We start from the raw sequence: 18,984 nt of genomic DNA, 5'->3' as shown, positions 1-18,984 counted from the left end.
GCCCATTTTCCATGGCCATATATGCCTTGGTTATATATATATATATAAAAGGTTTTAAAACTCTAAATTTGTACTTAATTTTTAAAATAAGAATTTTTAACCCAAGTTTCCTCTTTAAAACTTGCAAATACTTTTATACATTTTTTACAATACCATAAGAGAACTAGATCACTAAGCTTATATTTCTGTCCATTTTCTTGAATAACAAAATAAAATAATTGAAGATTTAAGGAGTTCTGCAATAAGTGATCTGAAGCTTTTGCTGCTCCACGTTTACAATATGCCACCACCAGTAATATGCAACAATCATATTACAGTGTCGGACCAGTGATATGCAGGTGGCTGTTTGATTGCTAACGTAAAAGATAAACCAGTTGCCACAAAACGATATTTAACACACAAAATTAAATTTTTTGTTGGTGAAAGAATGTTTCCAATCAATCACAATTACATAAATGACATAACATTAATTTCAGGATTGACAAGTGAAAAAATAGAGAGCAAGAAAATGATTTTCCTGAACTACTACAAAAGTGACGCCAAAAAGGTTGAACGATGAAGCATTTTCCTCTGTTCAATGTTGTTTCCTTCAACTTTCCAATGAATATATCTAAAAGATGTCTACTAAAGGCCTCCCCTACAAATGAAATTGTGCATCTGCTAATAGTTTTCAGCAATCAAAACATAAAATAATTTAGCAAGAAGAGGTCAGATTTGAGATTTCTAACCTTCGATCATAATCATTAGTTAGGATGAACTCAATTTTGTTGTTGAATTTGAAAGGTAAGAGTATGCAAAGCCTGCGTGTATGGCTGCTCCAATGGGATACACATCTTCATCTACGGTAAAATAAGGGCTATGTGGAGAGTGTATACTTCCAAGTTTCTCATTTCTTATGCCTAAAAACAAGAAGGATCCAGGTACTTTTTCCTGGTAGAAAGCAAAATCTTCACTCCCCATGAAGGTAGGAGCTACTTGAGTGTTTTCTTGTCCTACTTGCTCAATTGAAACATGCCGTACATGTTCATAGATTTTAGCATCGTTTATGGTTGGAGGAATTGTTGGGTTTTCATTTCCAGTGAAATCAATCTCAGAAGAGCACCTATGTACGGCTGCTTGCCCTTTAATTACCTCTTCTACTCTTTCCCTCAGTGCATGGAAATTCTTCTTGCTGAAAGCCCTGAAAGTTCCACCTATTGTGGCCGAGTCTGGTATCACATTAAATGCAGAACCTCCATGGATCGTGGCCACAGAAACTACCTGCAAGTGCAAGGATTTAGAATCTGGTTAATTTATATGGACTAGGAAACTTGAATTCTGTCATATATACAACTGATATATTACCATACCTGAGAATCTAGAGGATCTGTCTCTCTTGAAACTATTTGTTGCAAGCTAATTATTGAAGCTGAAGCTGCCAAAACTGGATCAATAGATTGCTGAGGAACAGCTGCATGACCCCCTCTGCCACTTATCTTTGCTTTGAAGCTCCCACAGCCAGCAAGGAATTCTCCAGGCCGTGAAGCAACAACTCCAGTGGGATAATTTTGAACCAAATGCAACCCAAAAATGGCCTCCACATTCTCAAGCACCCCTTCTTCAATCATAGCTTTTGCACCTTGCCCTTGTTCCTCCGCTGGTTGAAATATAAGGATGACAGTTCCCTGCATTTAGAATCACTCTATCAGTACTCATTTTCTCTAATCTATATGCGATGGAAAACATTAGCGCCTCCAGACTTGTACCTGTAACATATGTCTCAATTCTTGCAGGATTTTTGCAGCACCAAGAAGCATCGCAACATGCACATCATGGCCACAGGCATGCATTTTTCCATCTAATTTACTCTTGTACTCCAATTCAGTCAATTCCTGTAGGCAGTAAGTATAATCCAAGTGAATAATTTCTAATTAATTTCCGTGTTACTTATTGTGCTTGAAAATTTTTTTAATCAAGTGAAATGAACAACATTTTTTATTTTTCCTTATACTCTGCCCAACAGGTGTTCAATAAAGAATTGCCCAGAACTGTCCCCATTGTGAATAAAGAATTCTTCTTGCAAACCATTCACAAACTCTATACTAATCTGAGGGTAAATTAAAATTAAATAAATCAACATCAAAACCAAAATGGGCCTTCTATATATATATATATATATATATATATATATCTTCTGCATATAAATATTCATAAAATAGAACTGAACTGACCTGAATAGGCAAAGCGTCCATATCAGCTCTTAAAGCGACAAAGGGTGGCGAACCAGACCCAATGGTAGCCACTACACCGGTTCTTGCGACGGGCCATTGATAGAGAACACCAAGCTGATCAAGTTCTTGCCTAATGAGCTTACTGGTCTCGAATTCTTGAAATGCAAGTTCTGGGTTCTGGTGAATTTTTCTCCTGATTTTTTTCATCCAATTCACTGTTCGGTGATCATTAGCAAGCTCAATTATCCGGTCTTTAGTGGAGGCATATTGGCATGATTTAAGAGAATTTTGAAAATTGAAAGAAAAGCAAAGGCGTACGGCCGCTGAGATTAGGAGAATGCGTAGAAGGAAAAGGGCCATCGCCAACTTCTCGCTGAGATAGAATGCCCACGCTCTGTGTTTCATTTTCTGATCCATCCGCGAGATACTTAAAATATGCCAACTTCCCCACGTTTTTCAATTTTTACTTTGCTGTTGTTTTTCTTTTTTTCCAAAATTTTGCCGTTGTGAGTTTACAAAATATAAATAAAATAATATCTGTAAAATTGATCAGTTCCACTTCCACAGGAAATTTAAATGTACGTGCCAAAGTAGTCGCAGCTGCCTTCTCCCTTCCCTCCCTCTCTCTCTCTCTCTCTCTCTCTCTCATTTTGACTGAAGCTACAAAGCCAGCAGTAGCCCTTTGATTTCACATTCTTTTCTTAAGGTTGTCTCTAGACCGTACGCGAGCCGATTCGATTTGTGAATCAGATTGGAATTGATTCAGGTCAATAATTAATCGAGATTAGAAGATCATTTCAGGGCTCTCCTTTAAAATGTGCTTCTCCCTTTAATTTGATTACAATTACAAATTAAACCTAGCCCAATTCAAAACTTGTTTTCCTTTCTTTTTTTTTCTCTAAATTTTATATTTAAATCTTTTTAATTTTTTACATTATAAACTAAATAAATGATTTATAAAAAATTTATAGTAATTTGATAATACTTAGGATGAACAGGAATACTCAGGATGAATTGGAATTTAACTAAAATTGCTTCAAATCAAAATCGAGTTAAATTATGAGGCCGTCTAAACCTATGATTTCAATCTGAAACTCTAACCGGTCCATGATCAAATCTATTTGTAATCGTGGTACTAAATTCATTTGAAAATATACAAATCATGTAGTGTGATATTTTGCCAAAGATAAAATATTTCATTAATAATAAAAATAAATTTTGAAGTCCAATACATCACAACACAAACAACTAGACCGATGAGTTTGAAACAAATAAATATATTTTCTCATACAAAAAAAATAATGCTTTAATGGGACTCAAACCCTTAATCAAGATGTGCATTTTAAAACAAAAAAAAAATCATATGAACAAGAGCAACAGTACAACACCTTTAAATTATATCTATCAAATTACTTTATCACTAGAAAACAAATTAGGATTAGCAACTGACCTAATCGGTTGTTAATCCATTAAAATCGGCTGCTAATAAATTTAGCAATCGATTCAGTCATTTGCAATGAGTCTGATTGTAAACAGCAACCGACAAACAAATCGGTCGCAAATAGTAATGGAAACCAAATCAATTGCTAAATTAATTAAACTTTAAAAATAAAATTTTTGTAAAAAATTATCAGTTGTCAGTAACAACTAAAATTTATTGCTAAATAGCAACTGAAATATAATCAGTTAAAAAAAATTTAGTGTCTTCAATTTTATAATTTTACAACCATTTTGTAAATCGGTTGTTATTTACAACTAATTTAGCAATTGAAAAATCGATTGCTAATTTAAAAAAAATATATAAAAAAATAAATTTTCAAATAAAAAATAAAAATTTAAATAAATAAAATTTTTAAAATTACTAAAATAATAAATTATTAATAAAAATTAATATAAATATACTATAAAAAATTACTAATAATAACAATTATAAAAAATATTAACAAAAAATTAAATATAAAAACATATTTATAAGATAAATTACTAAAAAATTACCATATATATATATATATATTATAACAAGAAAATTACTAAAAATTAATACTATGGATAATTTACTAATAAAAAAATATTTGTACAAATATTTTTATTTTATGTAAAAGAAAAATAAATTAAATAAAAAAGATGAGAAAGAAAAATAAGATGAAGAAGAAAAAACAAAGAGAAAGAAAAGGATAAAAAAAATAAATGAGAAAGAAAAAGATGATGAAGAAAATAGATGAGAAAAAAGAAAATAGATGAGAAAGAAAAAGACGATGAAGAAGAATATATGAAAAAAAATAATAAAAAAATAGATAAGAAAGAAAAAATATGAAGAAATATGTTAAAAAAGAAAAGATGATAAATAAAAAAGATGAGCATGTGTCACGACCCAAAATTCTAAATCGTGACCGGCGCATAATTTAAGTATTCTTAAATCATGCAAGCCTTATCAGAGTATCTTGAATGAATATATTGTCACTTACTAATCCCAAAAATAGACAAAATCCAAATAAACAAAATGCTGAATAAATATCATAATTATCCCATAGGTAAACTGCGGAGTCTCTACAGATTTCAATAAAAACTCAAATTGTTCAATAAACTAAATTAATTATTAGCCCGAGAAAACATGAATTCGGGCATACCATGAGAACAAATCAAAGTTGTCCCTCTCCAGAAAATGGACTGAATATTTGGATCAGCTGCAGAGTTCTACTGATCTGAAACAGATAACAGACAGAGAAAACGTGGTTTGAGCTAGATGCTCAGTGAATGATAATTATAGCACACAACGGAATAGGAACAGGCAGACGCTTGATTAATTTCACAATAAATTTTCTATTCAATAAAATCATGCTCATGCTGTCAAAATCATTAATAAAATAACTTCATAAAACATATATATATAAAAGAAAATTCATTCAATAAAAATTTTAGGGTACAGTGCACCAGGGTGATGATACCCCACATCACCAAAGGCCAGATGGTAAGCGCGCTACCAGATATCAGATACCTTCCTCCTCCTTCACAGATATCAATGCATATGATACTAATGCAAACCATAAACTGCAATGATGCATGACTCGACAATGCAACCTAATACCGTGATAGTCCACACGGCGGGGCCAGATAACAGAAACAGATACTGGGCACAGGTACCAATTCAAAATAGAAAATCAATTTGTACAAATCAATCAAAATCAATAAAAACTTTTAGATAGCAAATAATAACTGATACTGCAATTCCAATAGTATATTTCAATAGTTTCAGAGAGTCAATAAAATCAAATCAATCTCAAATCAATTCAGTAACACATCGGTAAATTTTATAGTCAAATATCAATCAATATAAATACATTAAAGGCCTGTTCCCGGAATCCTAATGGGTCTAATGCAGAGATAGTTGACAAAATCAATTATTTAGTCAAAATCGAAATAAAATTCAATAATAAAATAAAACTCTAGAAAATCACATAAAATAATTGTTAAAATATTAATTTAAAATTTCATTTAATAACAAACTTAATGCTAAGAAATTTTAAAAGGGACTAAAACGGTGCCATGTACTATAATTACCACTCACCTGGAACCTCCAAAATAATAGCTAGATTCAATAAAAAAGAGACAATTTCAGCTGACAGAATAAATATTTGAATCTCCTACATACCCAAAATATAAAAGAAAAATATTAAATAATAATAAAATAAATTAATTTTAATATATATATATATATATAAACCTTGGACGGACGTGGGCGAACAGGTACAAGGACGTGGATGAATAATGGATTATATATATATATATATATATATATAAACCTTGGACGGAACAGATACAAGGACGTCGACAGTGATTCAAATGTCGACAGGGATTCAAATGTTTTTATATATATATAAAATAATTTTAATATATATAATCTAAAATCAAAGTTATCGTTTCACAGTAATTATGATCAACCTAATTCAGTATCAATAGTCAAAGAGAAGAAATAAATTTCTAGAGTAGTTGTAACAAATCGAGGAAAGAAAATAAAATCAAATTCACCCATTATTAAATAAGGAATGAGAATTTTTACCTTGAAAATAGAATCGAATGTGATGAATGGAGAAGTAAAAATTTAGGGATTCTCTGTTGAGAGTTTTTGATAGAGGTGACAACCAGGTTTTGAGAGCAAAGTTTAGCAGAAGAGATGATTAGGGTATATATATTTATTTCAAGAGTTCTATTAGGTGTAGAATGGGATAAGAGTTATTATTGAAATGGGTTGTTCAGATTGCATATATATATTTAATTTCAAAAATAATATATATATCTAAAAATAAATAAGCAGACCATCCAATAAAATATATATATTTTTTTATAAATATATTAAATTATTGTTAGCTAATTAAAATAAAATAATAATAAATAATAAATGTATATGAGTTTTCACAGCATGAAAAAAAAAGAAGAAAATGAGAGAAAATTGAAGAAAAAGAGAAAAAATAAGTAGTGGGAAAAAAATAAATAGTAGTTTATATAAGCGAATTAGCAACTGATTATTGGTTACTAATTTCTTTTAAAAATTAGGCGAGAATATTTGGGGGAAAAATTTTATAACCAATTTGCAATTGATTGCAAAATCTATTATTAATAGTAACTGATTTCAATTGATTGTAGAAATTGATTGCTGTTAGCAACTGATTTGTAAATTAATTACAAATCAAAATTAAAAAAAAATTAAAAATGGTTGAGAATTCTGGGAGAAAAAATTAATTGTAAAATCGGTTGCAAATAAAAAAAGAAAAAATTTGAGCAAAAATTTTTGAAAAAAAATTTAGCAACCAATTTACAATTGATTGTAAAAATCAGTTACTATTAGCAATCGACAAAAAATCGATTGTAAATAACAATCGATTTTAGCAATCGATTGCAAATCGAATGCTAAATTTTGCAACCAATTATAGATCGGTTGCTAACTCTAGAGTCAATTAAAATAATTATTTATTTAACAATCGATTCCCTTAATCGGTTGTGGTTAACAAACAATTTTAAAATCGATTGTTATTAGCAATAAATTTTAGTAATCGATTTCTTAATCGGTTACTAATTGTATATTTAAAATTTTTCTAATATCGATTAGCAACTATTTAGCAATCAATTATAAATTAATTACTATTAACAATCGATTTTAGTAACCAGTTATAAATTGATTGCTAATAACAACCAATTTAACAATTGATTTTTTAATAAATAACTAAATTTTTTTAAAATTAATTATTTTAATAAAAAAATTAAAATAATAAATCGATTGTAAAATTAGTCGCTAATAATAATCAATTTCAATTAATTATAAAACTGATTTTTTTTAGGTGTATCTTTTTCGTATCTTAAAATCAAAAAGCAAATAATCCAATAGTTACCTTGGTTAAATGGCTTTTCTATTTTCAGAGCTTCACAAGAATAATTATGGATAGAAGTGATGATAAATTTTGTTTTTATAAATTATAAAATTGTTTCAAGAAGTTGTGGAGACAATATTCTGAATTACAGCATATATTATCATATAGATAATTTTTTTATTGCGTTCACATATTCACTTTAAATATTCTAAAGGATGAAAAAAAATATATTTGTTACTAGAAATATATTTTATTTCTTGAAAGAAAAGCTAGCTATGAGTGGTGTTCTAAAGAAAATATATAACATTTTTTTATAACATGAAAAATAAAATTTTAGAAATTAAATATAGGCTCCCTGGAAAACACTGGTTTTGAATTTTGAGATATATGGAAACCTCCTCTAAAATAATAAAATATAGAGTTTCAAATTTGAGCTCATCCAATAGAAATTCATTAATGAAATTATAGAATTCTCTTTCCCTCTCGTTTTCGTTGTTTCCTTGGCCTAGGGCTTTCGTCCCTTCCTTCTACTGTTTAGCAGCCTCCTCTGTCCCTTAAGGGAAGGGAGGCATCCTCCTTCACCTGATAATGGGTTCGTCTCATCCCCTATTTTGGGCGGTATTTATAGATATGACGTTTTTGGTGTTTTGCAAGTCCAAAGCTTGAATCGATGAAGAGTTTCAGCTTGGGCCTGAATAACCTTGTCACTGGCTGCATGTGTGTTTTCTAGAGGTTGTAGAAATTTCTATGGTGGGTAAGAAAGCCTTATGTGTTGGTGTGTGATCCTTTGGTTTTAATTATGGCTTGAGAAACAATCGTCTAGTGGAGTTACTCATGGGGTGCAATCTGGGAGATTGGTCTGGAAGGAGTGAGTGGGACGTCAAAGGATCCTTCCACTGATATTTTCTGCTTGTCTTGGTCGCAATGCAAAGTTTCTTTGGACTACCTGCAAATTTATCCATTCACCATCTTAGCTCTGGGTCCTTTTGTTAAATTCGAAGAGAGTGGTGGTCAAAATTACTAATCTTCACCATAGTTTTTAAATTTGAGGGCTTCTGCACTTAACTTTGTAATTTTATTACTCTAACAGTGTATTTCTTCCATGTTGATTTGTGGACATAAATAATAAATCAATTCACATAAATGATATATCGTATATTTTTATCATTTTCTCGATATCGTTACTAACACATTATAATTAAAGATGTTAAAAGATTTATAGAGAAAAAATAATCTATTCTTAAAATTCTAATTTTATCAACAAAAGGGAGCCAATTATTTATTAGATCTTTGTCCAAATTCGTGTCATTCTTTTCCTTTAAAGCCTCTTTTCCACACAAATCCCCCTCTTTTCTCCACTTAGCCAACAAAAATCTCCCATGTTCCCTTCACATCCTTCTCTATTCTCATTCTCACAAACCATCATCCATGGCAGCTCCTCCTCTCCTCCTCCTCGCATTTCTCACGTTCCTTCCATTTTCATTTTCCCAATCCAAACTCTCCCCTGACTATTACAGTAAAACATGCCCACAGTTCCAAGAGACAATGGGACATGTGGTCTCCGAGAAGCAATCTACTTCTCCCAACACTGCCGCTGCTGTTCTCCGCCTCTTCTTCCACGACTGTGCGGTGGAAGGCTGTGACGGTTCCATCCTTATCTCCTCCACATCCTTCAACAAAGCCGAACGCGATGCTGAGCCGAACCTGCTCCTCCCAGGGGATGCATTTGACGTTGTCGTTCGTGCAAAAACCGCCCTCGAACTCCAATGCCCTGGCATTGTCTCATGCTCTGACATTCTTGCCACCGCCGTCCGCGACCTCGTTTCCATGGTGGGTGGCCCTAAGTACAGCGTGCCTCTAGGCCGAAAAGACGGCCTCGAATCCAACGCTGCCCGTGTTGAAGGCAATCTTCCCTCACCCACAATGCCACTTTCCAAGATCATATCTCTTTATGCTTCAAAAGGGTTTTCAGTGCAAGAAATGGTCGCTTTAGCTGGTGCTCGAACAATAGGGTTTTCCCAATGTAAAGAGTTTAGCAATAGGCTTTTCAACTTCAGCAAATCTTCTGATTCAGACCCTGCATATTCCCACAAGTACGCAGAAGCGCTAAAGAAACTATGCGCTAATTACACCCAAGACCCCTCCATGAGTGCTTACAATGACGTGATGACCCCAGAAAAATTCGATAATATGTATTACCAGAACTTGCAGAAAGGGTTAGGGTTGCTTTCAGTGGATCAGGACCTGGCTGTGGATGAGAGGACCAAGCCCTTCGTCGACTTGTACGCCTCAAATAGTACCGCATTTTTTCAAGATTTTGCGCTTGCAATGGAGAAACTCAGCGTTTATAAGGTCAAGACGGATAGGGAAGGAGAGGTGAGGCGCAGGTGTGATCATTTTAACAATGTTAATCTTTAATTAATTGATTATATTTGAAGGTTCGATTATAAATTAATAATAATATAGGATTGTTTGTCATTTATTAATTTTTCTGGTTTATATTTAATAATATGCAGAATTTTGAATATGCTTTTCAAGGTGACTATGCTTATGCTCTAAATTTTATTGATGTAAGATTATCACTCTTTTATTGATCTGTCAATGTGCTGAAGAAGCTTCAGCTAAAATTGGGCAGATTCAAGAAATATTTGCAAGTTAATTGGAAACTTTAACCAATGTTGAGATTATATATATATATATATATATCGTAACTGACTTGTGACTTTGACTTCATAATGCATAAGGATCAATCGACAGCAGGCTTTGCCATAAATACATATTGGTTTTATTTGGCGGGTAGATTTACAATTTGATAGATGTTGCAATAATTTGTTCCTTGATTCGGAATGGGAAGTGCAAAAATGAAAAAAATTGTGCTTCCATGGATCGATTTAGAAATATGTAGAATAGCTCGAGGACTGTTAATACTGTTGTTCCCAATTTCCCATCCCGTAGAAAACATGACTCTTGCCACTTTGCTGAACATGACTCTACCACTTCGCTGTATCTTTGTGTCTCAACTCTCAGGGATGGGATTTGAACTAGAGATAATCACTATTTGGTTTGAACTGAATAAATCAAATCAAATTTAATTTATTTTTAAAATATTTAGATTTAATTTTAAATTTTAAAAATTTTAATTATTTTGATTCTATTTTAAAGAGAAAAAAGTTGATTGAACTAAACTAAATCAAATTGCTTTATTATATATATATATATATATATATATATATTATAGATTAATAATTATTAGATTCAAATCAAAATCAGACAAAATAACTTGAAAATCAAGTATAAATAAAAATAAAACCAATTAAAGCCCAAAAACCGATCAATTTGAACTAAACTGAGCCAAATTAGAATAGTTTGATTTGATTTATTTTTTTATACATTTTAATTCAGTTTAATTTTTAAAATATGATAATTCAGTTTTAACAATTCGATTTAGTTTTTACCACTCAGCCCCATCCTGAATGAGTTTAGAATGCATAAATGAAACCCCCAATTCTACCAGCCAGCAGCCATGGATTTTTGACATCAGAACCTCTAGTGCAAATATGGTAAGCAAACAAGAGATCCTATCATCATTTTGAAGCCTAGGCTAGCACCAAGTCTACCACCCTACTTCCATGAAAACGAAAAGCTGGTATTATGAGGAAAGTATGCTAACTCAGTGCCTAAATACTTAGATTAAAAAGTTTTACCTTCATAAAATCTTGTAATCAAAAGAATTCAATTCTTACGAGGGTAAAAATCTGGCCTTGTGAAAATGGTAAATCACATCAATGCCGTTGAGTAACAAAACCACAAGTAAAAGAACGAAAATGGTCACCTCCTGTGCAATAACAATGCTAGAAATTATCAAAGGTGAAGTAAGTGGCCTATTGTCCAGCGCTCCAAAGTTACAAAACATGTCAACATATAAAAAGTGTCAACTCTTTCCTTTTCCCATTAGCTGATGAACGGGTCTTCATGAGCAAGTTATGCAAATTTACAGATATGCTTGCTTACAATCTGAGCAACAAGGAACACGAGAATGACTGATACAGTAAAAAAAAAAAAAAAAAAGGAATTTTACAACAGCAATGAACTGCTGTGATCCTTCAAAAAGCTGGTGAAATGGAGCATTTCCACAGCAACAATGATTTGCACTTAAAGCAAGGTCAAGGAATTACTTAACCTCATAATTTGTTGCAGAGCATCGAACCATCAGAACAAATTAATGAGTGCAGACACAGATATTATATCCCATGTATATGACTCCGCTTTCTCCATCCGTCTAGATGATATCAAAACAGTAAAATTAGAACACTTTTAAATGTAAATACAAAAGATATAATGACAACAAGCATATATCCTACATTTTACCATATTTAGCAAGGCTTTCTCTTGTCAACTTTTAGGTGGATATTGAACCATTTCTTTTTCTTAGTTCTATCCCTTATTGAAGGTTTCTTATCTCTCAATGGTCCATCTTTGCTCTCTCTGAAGGGGCCCTTAACCCTGCTCTTACTTGTACTCCGCTTCATTGGTGGAGCAATTGTGTATGAGGCATGAATTTCATTCCTTTGTTTAAGAAGCTCATCAATCTGCAAAAAATAAAAAAGATTATAGATCAGAGATGATCAATTCACTTAATCTTTGGTGATCCTACAGCACATAGAAACACAACTTTCACTGGTCAAACTCACCTCTTGCATTTCTTGTGCATATCTACCAGTCATTTCTGTAAATTGTGCCAACACCTGTCAAAATTCCATGTTAATATTAGCAAAAATAAAGGTGATTATAATATGGATATACGCTGCTCAAGTTAAGCACAGACCTCCCTGTATTCAGTTTCGAACTTGGATATCTCTACCCTTTTAGCAAGAATTTGAGCTTCAACATCTCTAAGTTTTTCCTTTTCTTCTGCAAAAGGTGCAGCACAGAGAGATTCTATCGAGTAGCTTGCACTCTTAAAAAAATTGTCACCTGGAAGCAAAGAGCCAGAATAAGAAGACTGCAGTCAATTTCATCCAAAAACATAATGAAGAACCTTAGCGACTGAAAAGAGCAATAAAACCTTATAACTGACCATAGACAGCAAAAACATGGTTGCCAGCCTTCAGTTCAGTTATTTCACAAGGCTGAAAACCTTCCAATTTCTTGAAGAAGGCAGCATCAGGATCCTTTGCGGCTGCAATCTGAAGCCACAACATTCCAAAAAACAAATGGAGAACAATGAGTGACATATATGAAAAGGTGATCGCAATTCTTTTACAATGTCACCAGCTCACCGAGTTGACCGTGTGATCCAACCGATAAACAGGAAATCGAAGGAAATACATTCCAGCTGATGTAACCTTTCCAGTTTTGGTACTGTCCTCCTACATCCAAAAATTATGAAGAAAAGGTTAAAAATAAGTAAACTGAATTTGTTATGACATCTAGGACATAGTTAAGAGTCATCTCAGGACAAGTGTCATCATTTCAATGAAAAATTTTAATGTTGTTATTATTCGTATTGTGATACCACAAGTCCCACATGAAAAGAGACTATTGAGATCATCTGTATATATGAGCCTTTGGGCCCTAGTCAAGCAAACTCCCATCCCTATTGTGAGACCTAATCCAAATAAATGAAAGAAATTTTCAAGTTTACCAGATTGAAGAGGAAAATTTTGACCTTAAAAAAAGCCACAAACAACTTCTAACTGGGGAACCAAGAAAAAGAAATGCTACGTAATTTTTTATTGGATAACCAGTGAAGAACTTGAATTTTATTTGATGATTGACAAATTAACACAAGTTCTGAATTTGCGTATAAATCTACACTGGGCCTTCACATTTTTTGCATAGAAGAGAAGTGAACAAATGTGCAGGACAAGGGAGTTCCTGCTACAACCAAAAAGAGACAGAAAGAACAAACATATCTCTAAGGGGCCAAAACCATCAGATAAAGTATGCAAAAGACCAAATGTAGGCAGAAGATTCCCACAAAAAACCTTCTGGACAGCAATGCCTCTTTTGACAAAGAATTATCCATCTTAACTGGGGATCTAGATAACTGACACTTCACAAAAGAAGAAAACTCAAAATCTCTTTAGTGCTGAGCAGAAGTCTATGCATCCAGACGATACTCTTCTAACAAATGCACATTTGCAGAGATCTCCAATTTAATGGTTTAGACATAACACATGAAGAGACCCCTAACATTCTTTAAGATCCATCTAGTAGTAGAATAAATGAAAATACATTAACTGTGGGATTCTGACTTCAAAAAGTAAAATCTAAAACCAACAAGGGAGTGCTTTGTACCTGTAGAGCGAGGCTCAGTCCACCATTTCCTTCCTGATCAAAATACAACAACTGTGGAAAGAAAATCAATCGGTAAGACTATTGGCCATTGCCCATGGATAGGGGAAAAAAAGTATAACTAGAGTCATTAAAGAATCAGATAAGAACTCAGCTAGTATAAAACTAGTAGAAACCATTTGAAAATGGAAGAAAAATTTTTGGGTATCTGAAAATTGACAGGATCAGTAGTTGAGAAGTTAGCCAATCAATGCACCAGTAGTCAGAAGAATAAAAATTTACACCCTCTCTGCAAAGCAGGGTTAGGCTGTGTACATCAACCCTCCCAATAGCCCACAAGTGTGGGATGCCTCAAGCACTGGATCACCCTTATATGAACTGAACAAAGTAATAATAATAATAATGAAATATGCTCTCACAATACAAAGGCACTGGAAAACTAAGCTATTAAAGAGAATAATGTGTCCTTCAGAATTCTAAGCCACATCCCATAAAACCATGCAGTCTCATTTCCTCCTCATAAGGAAAGAAAATTATGGCAAATGCCCATTAGACACAAAGAATAGCAGAAATAGTGGAAACTTTCAATGAACCCAACACTGCCAAGGGCCAAGCAAAATACAACAAGAGACCCATGAACTCAAGAAAAATGTTTCAGTAAAATTCTTTCTGCATCGCATAAGGTAGCTTTATACCTTCCTTTTCTTTTCCTTTCTACAAAGAACAGCTAAGGTGGTGGTCACCCCAGTTACCTACTTTTTTTTATACACTGCCTGTAAGAGACCAGATTTCATGCAATTGTACTGAGAAGTGGATCACAATGCCAAAACTCACAAACCCCCAAAGTCCTGCTAATCAATCAGACTTAATCCAGCTACACTGATTATTATATGCAAGGCCTTATTACAAATGTGCCACTCATAGAGGGCCAGAAAATAATGGACTTAGATTTAAAATTCTCAGTGTCATTTGACAAAACTTCAAGAAATAAATCCACTAAAACCAGATCACAGCAGCTCTCACCCTGCACTTTGCACCATTACATCCAACAATATGCTTCACCTGCTTTGTGTTTTAGATGATGTTCCTAACCATCTAATTCTCACTTATCAAGATATTCCACAAACATAAGGTTCCAATTCACCATAAATTCAGAATAAGAGCACATATTCCTGAAGACACCTTTCTTTACATGTCTTAATTTGAATAATGCAGACAGTTCTTATTTCAAAGCCGCCAAATATAAATTTTCTGTTCCATGGTCAAATGCATTTTCAGACCTCAAATCACTAACATCATTTCTAGCCGTATATGTTTCATAGTAGCTTTCCAATAAAATAGCCCTTACCTGCCCACAAAGATCTATGATAAAAGCAACCACACAATTAAACAACCTTGCTAACAAATTCTCAGAAGCCATATCCTCAAAGGCTCAAAGTGACATCCTTAATCAGCAGAGGCCTCCATGCATCTTAGAATCATAAGCTGACACTAAACTTACTCCAATATTCCAATCAAGACTCAAGAGTGGACCTATTACATGATCTCAAAGAGTGACATGTTTCAAGAACCACAAAAGTTACAATAAGGATCAGTCTATCCCTCAGCCATGCATATTTAGACCCTCTTCCCTCAGAAATAATAAGATCCATTGCCCTAAGAATATCCATATGGCATAAAAAAAAAAAAAAAAAAGTAGGAAAGACGTCAATTTTGTGCATATCCAACTTCAGTTAAGAAGGCAGTTCTGATAAAATGCTCATACCAAATGTTTATAAATTAATTCATGCAAACCTTGAACTTGCTTTTGTCAGAGGATTGCACTCGACAGACAAAGCCATTCATTGCTTCCTCTTCTGTTATTGTGACAGAATAGAAGTGAGCACATTGCTTTTCAACCTGATTAAAAATGTAAAAATTTCCAATGAGCCCTAACACATTACTAAAATTGAATTGTTCAGAATTCAAATACCTAACCTTCCTAGAAAGAGGTTGCCCCAATGGAAGTGGATGAATAGAGACCACGCCATTAAGTGCCTCCTCCAAGACAGTTGCTGATACAGTGGTCTTAATAGGCACACCAAGTTTACTATTATGTAAAAAACAGTGAACCTCAGAAATCAACAAATAAAAACAATAAAATGGGGTGAGAGAGAATCCAGTCAATGATTGAAAGTCAAAAATTCATATTAATCTACCTAAAAAGTGCTGCAAACATAGTGTTCACAGTGCCCAAGCTTGAAAGGTCTAGCTCCAAGTCTTGATTTTCAGATTCAACAGCCTGCTAACAGCAATAAGATCATGCTTAACACTAAACTGTCATATAAAACATACACAAACTTAATTATATGAATTCTACCAGATACTAACAAATGCTGTCAGCAATTAGTATGTCACTATGTCTGAAACCTCGACTCAGAAGGTATAAACCATGTAGTTCTGGAAAGAACACAAATGACCTTATATCATCAGAATTCTAAATGTTACTTATCTGCCCTGATAACTCACCTCAAAACCAGCTGAGTCATATTGGCGTCGTTTGTCCGAATCAGACAAGATATTATAGGAAAATGTAACTTCTTTAAACATATCAGCAGCTTCTGGATCATTTGCATTCTTGTCAGGATGGTATCTGAAATAGTACATTATTAGCATTTAAAAACACTCGGACCCAGTTTAGCAAAGGGAGAAAATTAAGATGAGACAGGAAACAAAACATTTATAAATTAAAAATACTTAACACGAGATCCATCACATTGTCTGAAAACAATAAATGATTATATAAACCATTTTCCTTTCACTTGAGCTTCAGTAGTAGTTGCATAGGTTTTACTTTGCAGTTTGCCACATCACGTAACAAGCTCCTGCAACAACACTTATCGACCAACCTTATATCTCAATGCAACTGTAAATTTTGATTTTGGCCTTTTTTTTCCACTTATTTCATCATGTAAAAACTTTTCTATTTTCATGCTATGTTTAGGCTAGCAAGCATACCATATTCAGTTAAATTGGACACATTAGCAGTGCTGTGGCTTTGGAATTGAAAAAGTGCTCTTTTTCGTCAGCAAATTTCACTGATCTTCCGCTGGTAGCAACACCATAAAAATTCGTAATGTCTATGTCATTTGCGTAAAGCTGTCTTAGGAACATCTTCCTTCCTACTCCTCAGCTGATGATAGCCCTCACGTAAACCAAAATATTTTAGATAAATCAAGTTTCATTTCTGCAGTGACTAACCAATATTCATATTCTTGAGTTTAAAAATCTCATAAAATCATTTGGCATATTCGCCCATTGTAAGCATTGCTAAGCTTCTCTAAAGAGCACAACATCAGTAACACGTCCATTACTCTCCAATTAGTCTTCCACAACCCATGCAGGCCCAACATCACGAATCCATCGTTCCCTTCTAATCCTGGGCAGTTAGCAAACATTATTTCCCAGTTTCCACATTCAGTAAAAACTACGAAATCCCAGATCAGTGTTAATTCTGTCTTGCCACATCTAGGCGAAGCCAGCAAACTCAAACTGATTTATTGCCGACGGGTCATCTACACTTGCTTCTATCAAACGAGTGAAATGGAGCTAAAATTTTAATTGCCAATCTCTCACCACCATTTTTAACTTACAATCGGCAATTCGAGAGTGAAGAACAGCTACGAAGTTACCAAATACAGAAAATCGACTACTTTTTCTTTCCTAAAATTTATAATAGCTCTTCATCTCGATGGAACATCCAACTTATATAATAAAAACAAATAACCGATTTCATTTCCAACACCGATCCATTCAATAACAAGCTTTAAACAGTTCAATCAAAAAAATATAAAAAGCCTTCAAAAAAGAAAAAGCCAAAAAAAAAAAAAGCAAACAAATAAGAATAAAAGTTCACCAAAAAGAAAAGACACCAAAAAAAAAATGGACATACTTGAGAGCCATTTTGCGGTACGCGCTCTTGATTTCCTGGTCGGTGGAGTTCCTGGAGACGCCAAGGACCTCGTATGGGTCCCGCCGGAGCTGCTTTGCCTCATCATGCTTCTCCGGCCTCGACCGACGAGCCGGCATTTCCGAATCAAACGGTAAAATTTCAATTCAAATAATTTAAAAAAAAAAAAACTAAAAATCTCAACAAACGCCTTAAGTTTCACAAAAAAAAAAAAAAAAAAATCTCAGAACTCGTTTCAAATTCCTATAGACTTTCCAAGAAAATTGTTGATCTGGGAAAGAGAGTTAAAAACGCAAGAAACCCCAGGGAGAGGAAGACTCCATGGGACCTCCTGAGCTGGAACTTTGAGAGAGAGGAAATAAGCGAGAAAATGGAGGGGAAATTAGGTGTAAAATTTTATTGCTTTGCAGCCTTCCTCAAAATTTTCAAAAAACGGATATCCTTTTCGATGAAGAGCGCTGGGTGCGTAGTGTGCACGCGGAGGTCTCTGAGTGTTGATATGATTACTGCTGATATCTTGTGGAATTGGCATCGGACGAGATACCTTACTTGCCCTTGTGGCTCCGCTTAACCGTTAACAACCCTTTTCGTTAGTTATGAAAATGATTTAATTTCTACTTTCCACTCGTATTGGACTCTCAATGGAACTCAAGGACTACCCGCTTTGAAAAAAGTTGAAAATAAATTTTTTAAAAAAAATTAAAAATAACAATTAATATTCATATATATAAATTTTTATACAAATAATTTAATATTCTTATATATAAATTTTTATATAAATACTTAAAATATTTTTTATTTTTAAAAATAAAATAAATTTAAAAGATAGCTTTAAATTATAAAATTTTGTATAGCTTTAAATTATAAAATTTTGTTTTCTACCTATTTTTCAAATGGAAAAAAATTTTTATAACTAAAACTACATTATAACTTTCTTAATTAAAATTAAATAATTATTTACAATTATATTATTGTAATAATAAAAAATTAATTATTTTAAAAAATAATAGCGCATACTAGAATTTTTTAAAGTAAATTAAGTTTTTAAATACATTTTATAATAATTTTTTTAATTTTTAAATTAGAATAATATTTTTTATTATTAATAAGTGAACATATTTTTTTATTTTTTTCAAAATAAATATTAAAATTTTCTCTTAAAATA

The 18,984-nt window shown here is 32.9% G+C and overlaps 3 protein-coding genes across 6 annotated transcripts; 1 reads left to right on the top strand and 2 right to left on the bottom strand.

Annotated features, from left to right (window-relative positions):
• Nucleotides 1-430: 430 nt before the first annotated feature.
• LOC110643335 (IAA-amino acid hydrolase ILR1-like 2) lies at nt 431-2,706 on the bottom strand. Its single transcript, XM_021795687.2, has 4 exons — nt 2,211-2,706; nt 1,746-1,871; nt 1,350-1,664; nt 431-1,260 (listed from the first exon to the last, which is right to left on the bottom strand). The coding sequence occupies exons 1-4, from the start codon at nt 2,625-2,627 to the stop codon at nt 748-750; spliced, it is 1,371 nt and encodes a 456-aa protein (XP_021651379.2). The 5' UTR covers nt 2,628-2,706; the 3' UTR covers nt 431-747.
• Nucleotides 2,707-8,928: 6,222 nt separating this feature from the next.
• On the top strand, nt 8,929-10,080 carry LOC110643336 (peroxidase 31-like). The gene has a single exon (XM_021795688.2). It carries the CDS (start codon nt 9,002-9,004, stop codon nt 9,989-9,991), a length of 990 nt encoding a protein of 329 aa, XP_021651380.2. The 5' UTR covers nt 8,929-9,001; the 3' UTR covers nt 9,992-10,080.
• A 1,254-nt stretch (nt 10,081-11,334) lies between these two features.
• LOC110643338 (chaperone protein dnaJ 16) lies at nt 11,335-18,401 on the bottom strand. 4 transcript variants are annotated; one of them, XR_002492617.2, is made up of 13 exons: nt 17,802-18,401; nt 16,379-16,502; nt 16,069-16,151; nt 15,848-15,959; nt 15,665-15,769; nt 13,874-13,924; nt 12,853-12,942; nt 12,651-12,759; nt 12,399-12,547; nt 12,265-12,318; nt 11,935-12,162; nt 11,754-11,852; nt 11,335-11,587 (listed from the first exon to the last, which is right to left on the bottom strand). XR_002492617.2 is itself a non-coding variant. In XM_021795690.2 (12 exons), the coding sequence occupies exons 1-11, from the start codon at nt 17,936-17,938 to the stop codon at nt 11,947-11,949; spliced, it is 1,230 nt and encodes a 409-aa protein (XP_021651382.2). In that variant the 5' UTR covers nt 17,939-18,401; the 3' UTR covers nt 11,335-11,852; nt 11,935-11,946. The 4 variants fall into 4 exon arrangements, 2 of the variants coding, with proteins under 2 accessions (XP_021651382.2, XP_021651381.2); XR_002492616.2 differs by having other exon boundaries at nt 11,942-12,162; nt 17,802-18,400; XM_021795690.2 differs by having other exon boundaries at nt 11,335-11,852.
• Between the last annotated feature and the right edge of the window lie 583 nt (nt 18,402-18,984).

This window comes from Hevea brasiliensis, chromosome 2 (assembly GCF_030052815.1).
Source record: "Hevea brasiliensis isolate MT/VB/25A 57/8 chromosome 2, ASM3005281v1, whole genome shotgun sequence".
Taxonomy (NCBI): domain Eukaryota; kingdom Viridiplantae; phylum Streptophyta; class Magnoliopsida; order Malpighiales; family Euphorbiaceae; genus Hevea; species Hevea brasiliensis.
Note: the sequence above shows the minus strand (reverse complement) of the source record. Positions and strands in the feature narration are given on the sequence as shown.

Excerpts from the sequence above, each read along its gene's own strand:
- LOC110643335 (XM_021795687.2), bottom strand. The coding sequence starts at position 2,627 with ATGGATCAGAAAATGAAACACAGAGCGTGGGCATTCTATCTCAGCGAG. Across the intron at positions 1,665-1,745 it reads AATTGAGACATATGTTACAG|GGAACTGTCATCCTTATATT; the intron begins GTACAAGTCTGG and ends TTCTAAATGCAG. Across the intron at positions 1,261-1,349 it reads CAGATCCTCTAGATTCTCAG|GTAGTTTCTGTGGCCACGAT; the intron begins GTATGGTAATAT and ends TTGCACTTGCAG.
- LOC110643338 (XM_021795690.2), bottom strand. The coding sequence starts at position 17,938 with ATGCCGGCTCGTCGGTCGAGGCCGGAGAAGCATGATGAGGCAAAGCAG. Across the intron at positions 16,152-16,378 it reads ATGACTCAGCTGGTTTTGAG|GCTGTTGAATCTGAAAATCA; the intron begins GTGAGTTATCAG and ends TGCTGTTAGCAG. Across the intron at positions 12,163-12,264 it reads ATGCACAAGAAATGCAAGAG|ATTGATGAGCTTCTTAAACA; the intron begins GTGAGTTTGACC and ends TATTTTTTGCAG.
- LOC110643336 (XM_021795688.2), top strand. The coding sequence starts at position 9,002 with ATGGCAGCTCCTCCTCTCCTCCTCCTCGCATTTCTCACGTTCCTTCCA.